Raw genomic sequence first — 14,655 nt, 5'->3', positions numbered from 1 at the left:
AAATTGAAAGCTTTGTTATTTTGATAGAAGGAAATTTTTTCTTTGCAAGTGGTGTCATTCAATTTATTAGAAGTAGCAAAGAAGTCCTTGAGTATATTTGCTTTCGATAATGCGGCAGGTATGTTGTAATCATTTTTTCTTTGTACAATATTTAACTTCTTTACTGTATCCCAAAAGCGCTTTCCAGATGTTTTAGATAAGTTGCGAAAATAAGCATTTTTCTCACGTTTAATAGCGTGTTTAGTAAAATTTTTTAAATTACAATAGTACTGGAGACAATTACCACTTTTAATTTTCAAATATTTGTTGTGTTTTGTCTCTTAGCTTTATCTAATATAGTAGTTTAATGTTATCGGTTATCCATGGAGTAAAAGGCTTACATTTATTTTATCGACATTTAAAATATTTGGCTTTAGTTTTTTCTGTACGAACATTAAAAATACCATAAATAAGACACTGATTTGAAATCAAAGTTGAAATTGGTATTGAGTTGCAACTTTTAACGGAGAGCACTCTACTGGTTATCACGTCCAATAGGCTACAAGAATTATTCCGCAAGCAAATCGTGAAGGCATATTAATTTTTGTACTATAGTTTGATAAAGAAATTTTATATTTGATATTATTAATGAAAAATGTTATAAAACGATTAAACAAAAAATAAAATAATTATAATTTGTTTTTTTTATTTTTAGTTGAAGTTTTAATTTATAGTAAGTCCCATATATGTAACAAAACCCTAAGTTAAAAAGGGAACGATACTGATTCATCGATTTTCAACGGTCTTACCGACATTGACAGATAATCAAAATAAAAAAAAAAAATTAAAACTTTTATTATCCAAAAAAAAAATAGACACAAAGTGTATGGATTTCGTCACAGTTTTACATGTTATAAGCTCGGCGTAAAAAAAATAACTACCTAAATAACTAAAAATTAAAAATATCCACCTATACTATATATTACAAAAAAAGTTAAAATAGTCAACAGTAAGGTGACATTACACTTAACTGCCTAATCGGCTAGATAGCTATCTACATCATAAAAACATTTATTGGCTAGGAATTCCTTAACTTTCTTTTAAATATCGAAACGGTCTTGCTAATCTTTTTATCATTCGGTAATTTGTTGTATAGTTTTGGACCTATTCTTAATACGAATTTTTTTGAAATAAGGCTGCTATGAGGCATGGACAAGTTATTTCTAGAACGAGTTGGTTAATTATGAAAACTAACAGTAAAGAAAGTAAAATTTTTAAAAACATATAAGCAAACTTCAAATATATACACACATGGGACCGTCAAAATTTTATATTCCCTAAAAAGAGGTCTACAGGAAGTCATCGGTGATACTATGGTGCAATACGCCTAAGAATCTGTTTTTGGCTAATAAATACTCGACGTGCATGCGACGTACAGCCCCAAAGCTTAATTCCGTACAAGAATTCGTGAGTGTATAATAGACAAATATAGACAAATTAGCTGATTAATTTCCATTACCACCCTAAGGTTCCTAATGGTAATGGCATAACATAAACTACCGAGCTTCATCGACAACTCAGCACAATGGGATTCCCAAGAAAGTGAATCATCCAATGTTAAGCCAAGAAACCAATCAATCAATCAATATAAGCTTTATTGTCATAAGAAATCTTGTCGACAAAGCTGTAAAAAAATGAACAAACCATAATATAGTAAGAATACAATAAAACTAGATTTAACATATAATACAAATAAACAAATTACAATATTAAAATTCAAACTTGAATTTACATATACATTGATAAAATATTAGAACCTTAATATTAAAGCATGTTAAAAAAAGACACAGTACATTTAAAATCTCTCTGCTAAAAAGTCTTCTATTTCATAGTAGCCTTTTGCAACAAGCAATCCTTTTACATTTTTTCGAAAGAGCTTTTTATTATGAATCTCTATGATATCTACAGGAAGATGATTATACAGCTTTTTACCATCGAAAATAAAAGATTTTTTTATTAATGTACTGTTGGATATAGGTAAAGTTACATCATTGGCCCTTCTACTGATATATTCATGTCTTTCTCTTACATTGCTGTGGTTTCTATATTTTTTTATGAATAAGACAAACGCATTCCAAAATTAATAAAGAAGGCAGAGCTAAGATTTTGTGTGAAATGAAAAATTCTTTGCATGAACCCCTCGCTCCAATTTTGCAGATATATCTGATATCCCTTTTTTGCAACACAAAGACACTTTTGAAAAGTTGGTCGCAACATGCACCCCAGAAACATAATCCATACCTTAGATTTGATTCAATTAATGCAAAATAAGTATTTTTGGTAACACTAAACTCAACCTCCTGGGACACTACCTTAAGAGCATAACAATTTGATGGCTAACTAATATGGCTTTCAAATTTATTGTCTATGCCTATTCCCAAAAATTTATTTTCACTCAAAGCACTTGTACCCAAAGATACTTTATTTAAACTGCATTTAAAATTTATAATACTGGTTTTGGCAATATTTAGAGTCAATTTATTACAGTCACACTATTTTTTATCACAATATGTCAATACAAGGACATTTTAAAGAATAAAATAATGTCCTTATTTTATTCTTTCATTTAGATTTGCAACATTAATATCATGGTGCACATAAAAATTCCTTCAAAATAAGGTATCAGTCGACCCCCCATTCCATTTAAAATTTTGGGGGCCCTTGTCACTCCCGCTAGGGCTTTGCCCTCAGGGGGGCGAAACTAGCAAAAAAATGTTTCCCCCTTGAATCAAAAAATTGACGGGTCCGAGAATTTTTCGCAAATGTTCTGAGGGACCCAAAATAGGCTCTGTTTCGTTTTCAAATGCCCACCCTGTATGAGCCAAACCATTGAAGAGACAGCCCTCTAAATCCATACCGCTTTAGCTTCCACAGCAGCACTTCATGATCAATACAATCAAATGCCTTGGTCAGATCGCAGAATACCGCTGCAGCAAGCTCCCCATTGTTGAGTCCCAGATATAAAGATTCTAAAAATGAAAAAATGGCATCCAATGTTCCTTTGGTCTCCTGAAACCCAAACTGCTCACTCAGAATTATATTTTTTTGCGTCAGATTTGATACCATGCGGCTTTTTACGAATTTGTCAATAATTTTGGACAGGGCAATGCGTTGGGTCTGTAATTAGAGGGAGTTTCTGGATCACCACCCTTATGCAAGGGAATTACTCTTGCTATCTTAAGACATTCTGGAAATATGCATCTAGAAAAAGACTGATTTATGGCACTTACCAAAGTATCTAATGCAGCATCAGAAATATTTAAGAAGTGCTGCCCAGTTATCCCATCATAAACAGATTTCTTTTTTTTTTATTTCTCTTAAAGTTGATTTCAGTTCAACAAGACCAACAGGTAAGAAAAAGAATGAATTTGACTCACCTTGGTAATCAAAGTATTGATGACAATCACTTCAATTCAAATTCCTACCAATAGTGCAGTAAAATTCATTCAGTTGATTAGGTCCTATATTTGATCCTAGAGATGAAACATTCCTTTGCTTTTCTCTTAGTTCATTGACCACTTTCCAAGCTTCTCACTGAATATTACCTGAATTACTTAATCTTTTTTTGATATAATTATTTTTAGTTTTCTTAATAATTACTCTATACAAAGCTATATATGTATTAAAATAATTAACAAAACTGTTGTTATTTATAAAAAATTTGCGAATATAGTGCAGTGATCTGAGATTTCTTGCAGATATCTTTATTCCCTTAGTAATCCAATTCTTTCTAGATTTTTTCTTTAACGTCCTGACTGGAAATGCATTATTGAAGATCTTACATAACATTTTGTGAAAGGATTCTAAGGGATCAGGAGTAGTCATAATGCTCTGCCAGTCGCACAAGCAACTTAGTTGCAATGAGCTACTATAATTTGTCCTACTATAAATTCTACCCTTCTTTCCACCAACTATGCTAGACTTACAAGCTATATTAAAATGACATGCCACAGCTTCATGATCAGAAAGTCCTGAATTTATAACATTACACTTAAAATTGTCATTTTCAATGTTGGTACACATATAATCAATTTGAGTTCCAGAATGAGAAGTTATCCTGGTTGGACCTTTCACCATAATATTTAAACCACAAGATTTTAAAAGACAAACAAGTAAGTTGGTATGATTATTTGTAAACTCTAATGAGTTGACATTAAAATCTCCACACAAAACAATTTTGGAACAAAAATGTAAGCTACACAATGATACTTCCAATTTAAACAAAAAGTCTTGTATGCTAGAACTAGGAGATCTATAATATAAACATATTACATACATATTAGCAGTGTTGCTGTAAATGATATATAGTTCAAACACCTTGTCTTCATTTAAATAGTCAAACTTACTTACTTTAATAAATTTTATAGTATTTACTAATTTTGAATGCATAAGAATTATCGAACCTCCATGTGACATATTTTTGCGACAAAACTTGTCCATTATTAAATAATTTTCTAAGTAAATTGGTTTGGATGACTTTAACTAGTGCTCACATAGTAACACAAAACCTGGATATTCTAGGCTCTCTAAAAATATAAGAAGTTCATCGATTTTGTTTTTTACAGATTTAGATTTAAAAGTACTAAGGAGTATTTAGTAAATTGATTCTTTTCTCTGAAAAATGATGTTTGCAATTATTTAAGTTTACTGATGAAGCTTTTTTATAACTTGACGGTAATTCGGTGTTTAAGTTGTCAGATACATTATTCGGTGAACATTCTAAATTTGATTTATTCTCATCAGAAGAACTTAAAGTTACAATATTAGTAGAAATTGGTCTAGTTACATTTACATACAACATAAACAACCGACACAAATTTAAAACACTACGCCTAGGTTTATAATCACAATTCTTACAATTATCTATCATTCTAATCAAAACATTCTGGTTACAGTGTAAATAATTGGACATCAGTAAATGTACCCTTCTGTACAGATTGACAGATTCATATGTAAAAGGTAAGATTACATTTGTACTTTTACCCAGAAAAAACAATTTCGTTAACAAGGACGGTTTAAACTTATCGATACGAACACACACGATAACGTTGTTTTTTACTATATATTTGATTGTTTCCACGAACATATTTGACACAAGAGCTTCTAACGGAGCGTAAGGTCGAATGATTCCCGTGAATGAGGAATATTCAGTGTTGAGCTGGGAGTAAAGATGTTTTGAGCAAAATTTTGCCGTGTCATCTCCTATTAGAATAACCTTTTTCTTGTTAAGTGTATTAGGGGAAGAATTAAAAACTTAATGTGTGATTTATGTAAATAGTGATTTTTGGCGTTCCAAACAATCGTTATCGTTGGTTACACATAAATTAGTATCACTATTTATTTGACTATGACATGCAATCACATGCATGAAAACCCATGTAATTAGTCTTTTTATTGTTCAAGTATAGCTGATTTAAAATAAACCAATTGCTAAGTTCCTCTAAGGCTTTTCCAGCAGATACATCAATTGTTTCCATGTTCCAAAATAAGTAGCCACTTCTTTGGGATTATTAAATAAAACTCCATTATAATTTTTTTTGTTGCCATTTAACTCTGACAAAACAGGCCGCATGGTTCTACTGGGATTTTCGGAATCAATAATTTTTGTTTTTTACAATTATTAATCAAAGTTTTAAGGTTTGCACTTTCAATTCTGTACACGTTGATACAGCTCTTTTAACAGCTACTAGATTTACGTCCTTCGTTAGTAACCCATGATTTTTTATTACAACCGGAGCCTGATGGTTCAGTGGGAAAGTTTACATTAAAATGCCGCACATATGATGAATAGAATATCTGAAACTGCAAATTAAAATTATTTTCTCTGTAGACCTCCTGCCAGCTATCATTCATTCATAAGAGCATGCCTAAAATTATCTACATTGTTTTGGGTAAAATTTCTGCTAAACATTTCAGTGTTGTTTTTAAATAGACCGGTATTAAAAAATATGGTTTCATGATCTGATATTGTATTATTTTGAACAGCCGCATCAGTTACAGTCAGATAAATTTGTAAAAATTAAATCCAATACAGTAGCACTTTCAAGGCCAATACGAGTTGGTATATGAACCTGATTTTTTAAATTAAAACTGGCCATTACATAGTTAAATTCTAAAATCTAATATTAAATAATAAAATCGCCTAAAAATATAATCGCGATTAGGTTTAAAATACTTTTCCATTATACAACACAAATTGCGAATAAAAATACTAAAATCACCAGTTGGTGCCCTATAACATAAAAAAATAAACAAACACTTATTTACAATATAAAAACTTAATGCAATACGCCGCACGTCTCGGCCATCTCTACGTTCAATTTGTACTATCGGACAAAAGTAGTGAAACTTCTTAAATTTCCTTAGGTTTTAAACCTTCAGTATTTAAATTACTTCATTCAGTATTTCCTAAAAACATTTTCCTTTCATCAGTTGTTTATTTATAGTATGAATCCAAATATTTTAGGTTGGACCTAAATAGAGAAACTCACATAAGAATTAACCAAATTTAGTATTTATTTCGCTTTACGTGAGATCTGTTAATAGTTTTTTAATGAATATACCTCGCGGAAGATATTTGTCGGAGGATCTTATCAATAATAGTTGATGCACACACGAGTGGTGTACGATAGTGATGTGCAACGATTACTTTTATAAGTATCGAGTAGATACTGATAGTTTATATCTTAGTACTTGTACTACAGATACTTTGTATTCGTTACAAAGTAGTCATTACTTGTATACTTGTTAGTTGTATAGAGGGTTATCAAGTTTTATTAAGATATTACAAAATGCACATTACCCAAAGCAAATCACAGTTATTCAAGTATCAAATACGGTTAATTATAAGCAAAGACTTTCATAATGGTATTAAAAAAGTCTTTCTTATTAAAAAAACATTCGGCAAATTAATTTAGAGAAATCAAAACAAATGTGAATTGCCGTTTAAAAACATCACCTTTTCTACATTTTTTGGTTTAATTCTGCTCCTGCGATCTGATACTAATTGGCCCGCCTTACAAAATACCCGTTCACTTGGAACAGAAGTTGCCGTTATGCCTAAGTATTTTCGTACCAACTCTGCTAAATTTGGATACACTGCTTCCCTTGTTTTCCACTATTTCAACAGCTCATCATTCCTTTTAATGTTTTGCTCTTCGGTATACTGCTTGCCTTCAATAATTGAAGTAGCTACCGTAGATTTATTTTTCGATATTTTCGCATCGAAACATTTCCAGATTGACTTCTCTACCACAGTATCCTCTTCATCTATTGACATCTTTTGCACTTTATCCACGTCCATAGCTTCATTACTTTTTTTAATAAGCATTGATACTTCAGAAACTAAAAGTTCTCTCACTTGAACTACTGCATTATCGTCACTGAAACCTTTATTTTTTTAAACGGGGATCCAAATAAGTTGCTTTTGCAAGTATAGTATTGTTTTGCATTCGATTTAATCTCGTTTTTAAGCCTTGTATTAAATTGTTTTTTAAATCTAAGGCGGTATTATCATCTGTCTGGATCCCGCCCCAAAAATTGTTTTAAGCTTTCAATTAAGGGTATTTTTTTAGATTAACACTTACACTTTTTTCGGCATTAAGTTCTCTTATCACCTCCTCAAAAGGTTTTAAAAGAGCACAAAGTTGTTTTAAGAGTGACCATTCGCAGTTAATGCCTCTACTGGATTATGTAAAATGCCAATAGCCGCTTCAAGTGGTATCTGAATTTCACAAATCCTTTTAAACACAAAATAAGTTTGCATTCCAACGAGTTACAACATCATTTATTAATTTTAGATTTTTACCGATCATCTGCATTTGAAGTTCATTAAGTTTTCCTGCTGCTGTGGTACCATGATTCTAAACTTTTCAATTTTTTAAACTTTTTTTGGCAATGGCTGTAGCTGTTTTAGGGCATCTTGAACGACAAGGTTTAAAGTATGACCCAGGCATGTAATGGTAGATTTGGCCAACCAGTTAACTTTAGTGCAGCTGTAATGTTTCTTGCATTGTCAGTTACAACAGCTTTTATTTTACTGCAAATGTTCCATTCATTTAGAATATGTAATAGCTTGTTTGTGATATTTTCGGCAGTATGATGCTTGCTATGCTTTCAACACTTTGATCTTCGTGAAGCACTGAGAAATGTTTTGCTTTTATGTTTTTTTTACATTTGACGTGACTGCACCTTTATAAGAGAACACACTCTTACAAATATAAATATAAACATAAATATCCGGGTGAATATAAAAAGGGATTATTGATTAATTATTGTTGGGCCGATCGACGGCGGTTTATGGAAATTTGGGATTTAAAAAAGTATTTGAGTAACGAGTAGTTGGAGTCGAAGGATTCGATTACTTCGAATCTTCGCATGTATCAGATATTAAAGTATCGAGTGGATACTAACCGCACATCTCTAGTTTACGACAAGTATGGACGTAAGCAAAATGGTCAGTTTGCATAAATCTATCGTAAGCATGACAGTTTTTAATTTAAAAAAACGAAATTCATTAAAGATCATTAAAAAAAGTAGCCGCCTGAGAAAAACAACCAAACAAATTGAAATTATCGTAAAAAGAATTACCCAGGCTAATCCCCCATAGATCGGCAAATAAAATTTTAAATGACTTGCGTGGTGTTAATGTTAGTTCTAAGACCATACAAAGAAGTATAAGGAAAGCAAGATTATTTAGTAGACGAGTCTCTAAAAAACTGCTAATCAGCAGGAAGAACCAGAAGACCCGACTCAACTTTGCGAAAAAATATTTGCATTGGACAACCAACTCCTGGAACAAGGGACTGATGGCATATTGTGGATACATCGTCCAGAAGGCAAAAGATTTGATCCAAAGTATACAACGCCTACTGTAAAGCATGGTGGTGGGTCCTGCGTGGGGTTGCTTTTCTGGGTACGGAATAGAGCTATTACATGTTATTGAGGGTAGTATTGATCGATTTGTGTTTTTAGATATTCTAAAAAATATAATGCTTTCATTTGCTGAGGATAATTTACCACTGACCTGGATATATTAGCAGAATAACGACTCTAAACATTAATCGAAGGTAATTCAAGAATGGTTTTTATCAGAAAAGATTAGGGTTATGGACTTTCCTGCACAAAGTCACGATCTTTACCCTATTGAAAACCTCTGGAAGGAACTAGACCGGCGTATAAGACAACATCAGATCAGCAATAAAAATGATCTAATAAAAGTTTTGCAAGAATCCTGCAATTCTGTTAGAGAACAAACCATTATGAAACTTTTGAAATCCATGCCAAACCGATGTCGCGAAGTTATTGCCAATAAGGGATGCTCTACCCACTATTAATTTTATTAGCTTAGAAATAAGTATTACGTTGAAATATTTACGTAAAAAAATTTGGTTTCTCTACTTTTGTCTCTAAAGTATTTTTTTTTTAATAAAATCTTTGATTTTCATTATGTATAGAACTGCATTACTCTCGGCATATTTAAATAAAACCTAATTTTTAAAAGTTTCTGTACTTCTGTCCGATAGTGTAGGTCGAAGTGTAGTTAGTAGATGGCACTAGGGGGGAAACGCTCTCGTTCCGCACCCAAGACCTTCGTTGGTCCGGCCGCATATTTACAGATGCTACCATGTGTTGACACCAAGGTGTTGAAATCGGTGAGGTTTTGCAAAGAGAGTAAATTTACAGATACTAACAGATTTGGACACTCTGGTGTTTAAGCCAGCGAGGTTTTATGGTAGCTATATAGGCACATATACTAATGGAGAGTGACACCAATTTAAAATACCTACCTGTGCTAAAAAATATTTATGTGACACAATTAAGCGGTTTTGGTATATTAAAAAAATATATATATTAAACATAAAATAATATTAGGTTAATGAGCTGATCCATGCCCTTAGCATTAGGTTGGTTCTGTGCAATGTTTCTAATTAGATTTCTAGTTCTTTTTTTTTACTTTTGATGTCTCAGTTTTGGACGGACGTTCAGATTATATCCTACGAGATCCGCAAGACAATTCTTCACGATGTTTTCTTCTGCTGACAGCAGTTGGTTGAACCTCAATTTTTCTGCCTTTGAATACGGACTGCTTGTTGACTACCATGCAAAAATAAAAAAAAATTGAAGGATTTTCGATTTGGTTCAGAGTTTATTGTTAAATAGCATTTTCAGCATTTTCTTCATATGGACCTTGTTTAAAACTGTGACCAATTTATTAACATAGATAACAATATAGATACCCCTGAACAACAAATCACATCCAATGAAAACTTCTTCGATACAAACATGGATTTTTCTGTCAAAAGATCCTTCTGATGACGAAAATTGTGAAGAAGAACTGAACAAATTTGAGAAAAACATAGAAAATATAACACAGATAATTACTTTTAACCAAAGCAGACATATTAAGAGAATGCTGAAACTATTTAACAATAAGCTAAACCAAATCGAAATCCTTTAATTTTTTTTTGATTTTTGCATTTCTGCTGTCAGCAGAAGAAAACATCGTGATGGATTATCTTGCGGATCTCGTAGGATTCAATCTGGACGTCTATCTAAAACTGAGACATCAAAAGTAAAAAAAAGAACTAGAAATCTAATTAGAAACATTGCACAGAACCAACCTAGTGCTAAAGGGCATGGATCAGCTCATTAACCTAATATTATTTTATGTTTAATATATATATTTTTTTAATATTCCAAAACCGTTTAATTGTGTAATAATAGGGGAGACCGAGGATACATGGGACAAATTTGATTAAATGATCTCTAACTTTTTTTCGAAGAAATCTCTATCCATAAGGTTTTATTAATGTAATAAACAAACTTTTGTCATAATATATTACTACATAGCATTATCCAAATAAATTTAAAAATATTTTTAAACCGGGATCAAAAATTTTTGGTCATTTGTCCAATGTATCCCCTGCTCTGGGGTAATAATGGACATGATATGGGGATATTTTGGACATTCATTTACTAATAAAGACAAAAAGTCTTAGAGTAAATATTTATTTAGGAAGCAACAAATTTTCAACTTTTATTTAAGTTAAACTAAATTCTGTCAAATCTGCGTTGAAATAAATCGAATCTTTGAAACGAGGACGCCTGTCTTCAATACCTTTTGGAAGCACAGCTATTACTTCTCCGAATGTTACAAAAGAAGATTCTTCTTCTGTAATTTTGAAGCGATTTGATGGAATCATTCTTTTAAAAAATCGAACCTGAAATCCGTCGAAAAGTTTTCGTTCTACCCGAGCAACATAATTTCTTCCAGAAAATGGTGTTTTTCCCGGAACTTTGACAACAATGAAACCGCCTTTTTCTACATCGTGGGTATCCTGAACTGTCTCTTCTTCTTCCTCCCACTCTGAGGAGGAATCTTTTGTTAGTTCTTCATTTATCTCTTCATCACTAGAGTCACTTTCTACTAGAACTTTTCTCTTAATCTCCTTAACCTTTTTTGGAGGAGGCTTCTTTCTTGCCAATAATTCTTCTTTTTCTGGAGTGTCAGTAACTATCATACATTTTCCTCGTTTTCTTCCTTTTCTCATAGGTTTTTGGAGTTCCGCCTTTGGATAAGGACTTATTTTGTCTGGTGAAATAAAGTTAGATATATTTAAAGGACTTTTAGCAGTCCCAGTAACGCTAGTGCTAGGAATTGAGGTTTCATCGGCAGCGCGATTTCCGTCAGTGGCTGGAATTAGGTTTTCATCTAGGTTTTCTGTTTCGGCGAAAATACAGCTTCCACCAGATTGATTGGTAATGACATCTGGAGCAGGTCGATCTGAAACTGACGAACACAAAAACTCGTGTTCTTGAAATATGTCCCGATCAAAAGGAAAAATTCCACTTTTACGAAAGCCAGACTTTATATTTTCTGGTGTAGCAGCACGATCCCAGGCCTTTGAGCACAGCTCCGCAAGTGAGTAAATAGAAAGAGTTTCATTTGGATGAGTCATCATCCAAGAATTGGCAGCTTCGAAAAAATATCTCTTTAAAGGTCCAAAAACAGATCGGTCAAGAGGTTGTAATTTATTTGATGTATGCGGAGGTAAGGTCAAAACTTCAATACCATTTTCTTTGCAAAATGTTATGCCATCATCACTTAAATGGGATTCATGGTTATCCAATATCAGTAACACGGGGTTATTTTTACTACATCTGATATTTCGTTGGAAAAACTGAAGAACTTATACTGAATAAAATTATCTGTTGTTATCCAGCCAGATTTATTCACAAGACCCATAGATCCTTGCAAAGCTCCAGATATCATGCGGTGCTCGTCAAAACGTATTCTGGGAAAAATCCATACTGGTGGTAATGCATTTCCATTTGCACAAATTATTCCAACTTGGGGATACTAGCTCACCGCGTTCTCTAGATGTTACTTGCCCTATTTGCTTTTCTCCCTTTTTTCCTACAATTTTTTCAACAGGCGGTATTGTAGTAACCCCTGTTTCGTCTAAATTAAAAATTTGGCTTGCCTCATAGTTATGCTGGCTATAAACAGTTTTGAGCTTGCCAAAGAATTCCCCAACAACTGTTTTGTTAAACGCCGTCATACGAGCAAGAGATGTTGCTTCCGGTTTTCGAATTGAGAGTTCTGGATTTCTCCTCAAAAAAACGGCAAACCACTCCTCGCCAGCCATTGCTTGTGTTGCTCAAGAATCCGGGATTAAAAGCTTATTTCAAAACGCAAACTGAAATGCTAGTTGTCTAGTTTTTTTGGAGTTAATCCATAGAACATAGATGAACATTTGAGTAAATATTCCGCTGATGCTTGTTCCATTTCTGGAGCAAAAATTTGACGATGTTTAAAATTTGGTTTTAAAGATATATTTTCTATCCCCTGTTCTCTAGCCCTTTTCACATAAATAGCTAAACGAGACTTAGTAACATTATACCTCTCCGAAACTTTTCGCAAGCTACCAATATTATTTAAGACATCCTCTACAGCTCTTCTTAGATCTCCTTCAGGGAATTCCCTGTCGGTTTTCTTTTTATACTCTCTCACCATCTGAAATAAAAAAATAAAAACATTCTGGGGTATATATTCTCGTAGGTTGTATCCTCGGTCTCCCCCACCCAATCACATAAATATTTTTTCGCACAAGTAGGTATTTTGAATTGGTGTAAGTCTCCGTTAGTATCTGTGCAACAACACCTCGCTACTTTAAACACTCTGGTGTCCAAATCTGTTAGTATCTGTAATATTACTCTCTTTGCAAAACCTCACCGATTTAAACACCCTGGTGTCAACACCTGCTAGCATCTGTAAATATGCGGTCCGGCCGGTATACAACAGGACTATTGCAATTGTGCTCCATACTTTCATCGTTATAGTAAATCGCATAAGTGGTCACCCTATCATCCGTAGCTTTCGCTTAAATCACATAAGCCCATTGTTTTATAAATCTTTAAACTTTTAACATGATTTTTTCAGTCCAATGTCGCTGTTATCATTTAGTAAAAGTATTGACCGAGGTTCCTATGAAAAGCTATCCATACGGGACAGTGCTAGATCCCTTAAGAAGTATGGATCGACGAGTAGTAAAAATGCGACCAAGAATGAAAGTTTTGTAAAACATTTTGTCACTAATAGTGATACGTTGCAAGGACTGGCTGTTAAATATAATGTTACGGTAAGTTTTATCTATAAGTATATTTCTTAATTAGTTTTATCTAGTTGTATGATTAATACCCAATTTATACTAATGCCACCAGTAATTTCCTGTCGAATAGACGCCTAGTTACCTAAGAATTCAAACAATGAAGGTCATTTTTTTGAAGAAAAGCTAATGTATACCAAATTATGTGGTTAATTAAAGTATAAAAACCACTAAGGTTATGTTTATTATGTCATAGGAAATTTATGATAAAAAATATGTTTTACTCATTTACAGGAAATATATATGAAAGAATTATTTGATATGTATAACAGTAAGAATATATTTGGATTTTTCAAGGTCCATATCACAATAGAAAAGTTTACAAAGATAACAAATCAAATATGTATTGCTTATCATATTCTTTTATATTAATTGCAAAGTTTTTATTTACATTAGTCAATAATAAATAATTTATTGCAATAGTCACGTTGGGTATACACTTAATAAGTACAAACCACATCCGAGCAATCATTGTTGACCTATCCAATTAACGCTAAGAATTTCACCGCAAATCATCACCCATTGTGCTTTTATTTAAAAAGGAAAAGAAGGTGTTGATACGGTTATTAGCAACTATATCAGAAGAGGAAAAATGTAGGTTTCAAATTTACAAATATACACATATATGTGTGTTCGGGCCGTTATTTCAGGGGCGTAACATACATTTGAATTTTGAATTGGGATTTACACGAAATGGTAGAAACAATTGGGGAATTGTGAGACACACCTCATTTTTGCACAATGTTTCTCTAGCGGAAAAAAATAATTTTCAAATTCCTTAAACTTTGACGTTTAATATAGTGTGCTTACATTTCAAAGCGAACCACCTTTAATAATTTCTTACCAAAAAAAAACGTCAATTTAAGTTTAATTTTATGTTTGACAAAGTTCTGTCAATCACCTCCAGCTAACCTTAATTTGACGGAGAAGACGATTTTGATAGGAG

At 32.5% G+C, this 14,655-nt stretch overlaps 1 protein-coding gene across 7 annotated transcripts in view; it reads left to right on the top strand.

The window, feature by feature from the left end:
* LOC126736903 (lysM and putative peptidoglycan-binding domain-containing protein 2) overlaps window positions 1–14,655 on the top strand; it is a 103,403-nt gene that overhangs the window by 45,745 nt on the left and 43,003 nt on the right. For all 7 annotated transcript variants that reach the window (XM_050441527.1, XM_050441530.1, XM_050441529.1 and 4 more), the window contains exon 2: window positions 13,484–13,682. In XM_050441527.1, the coding sequence (XP_050297484.1) occupies window positions 13,484–13,682 (199 nt within the window). The remainder of the gene's footprint in view (window positions 1–13,483; window positions 13,683–14,655) is intronic.

This window comes from Anthonomus grandis, chromosome 5 (genome assembly GCF_022605725.1).
Source record: "Anthonomus grandis grandis chromosome 5, icAntGran1.3, whole genome shotgun sequence".
In the NCBI taxonomy this organism is placed as follows: domain Eukaryota; kingdom Metazoa; phylum Arthropoda; class Insecta; order Coleoptera; family Curculionidae; genus Anthonomus; species Anthonomus grandis.
This window is presented reverse-complemented; position numbering and strand designations above follow the sequence as displayed.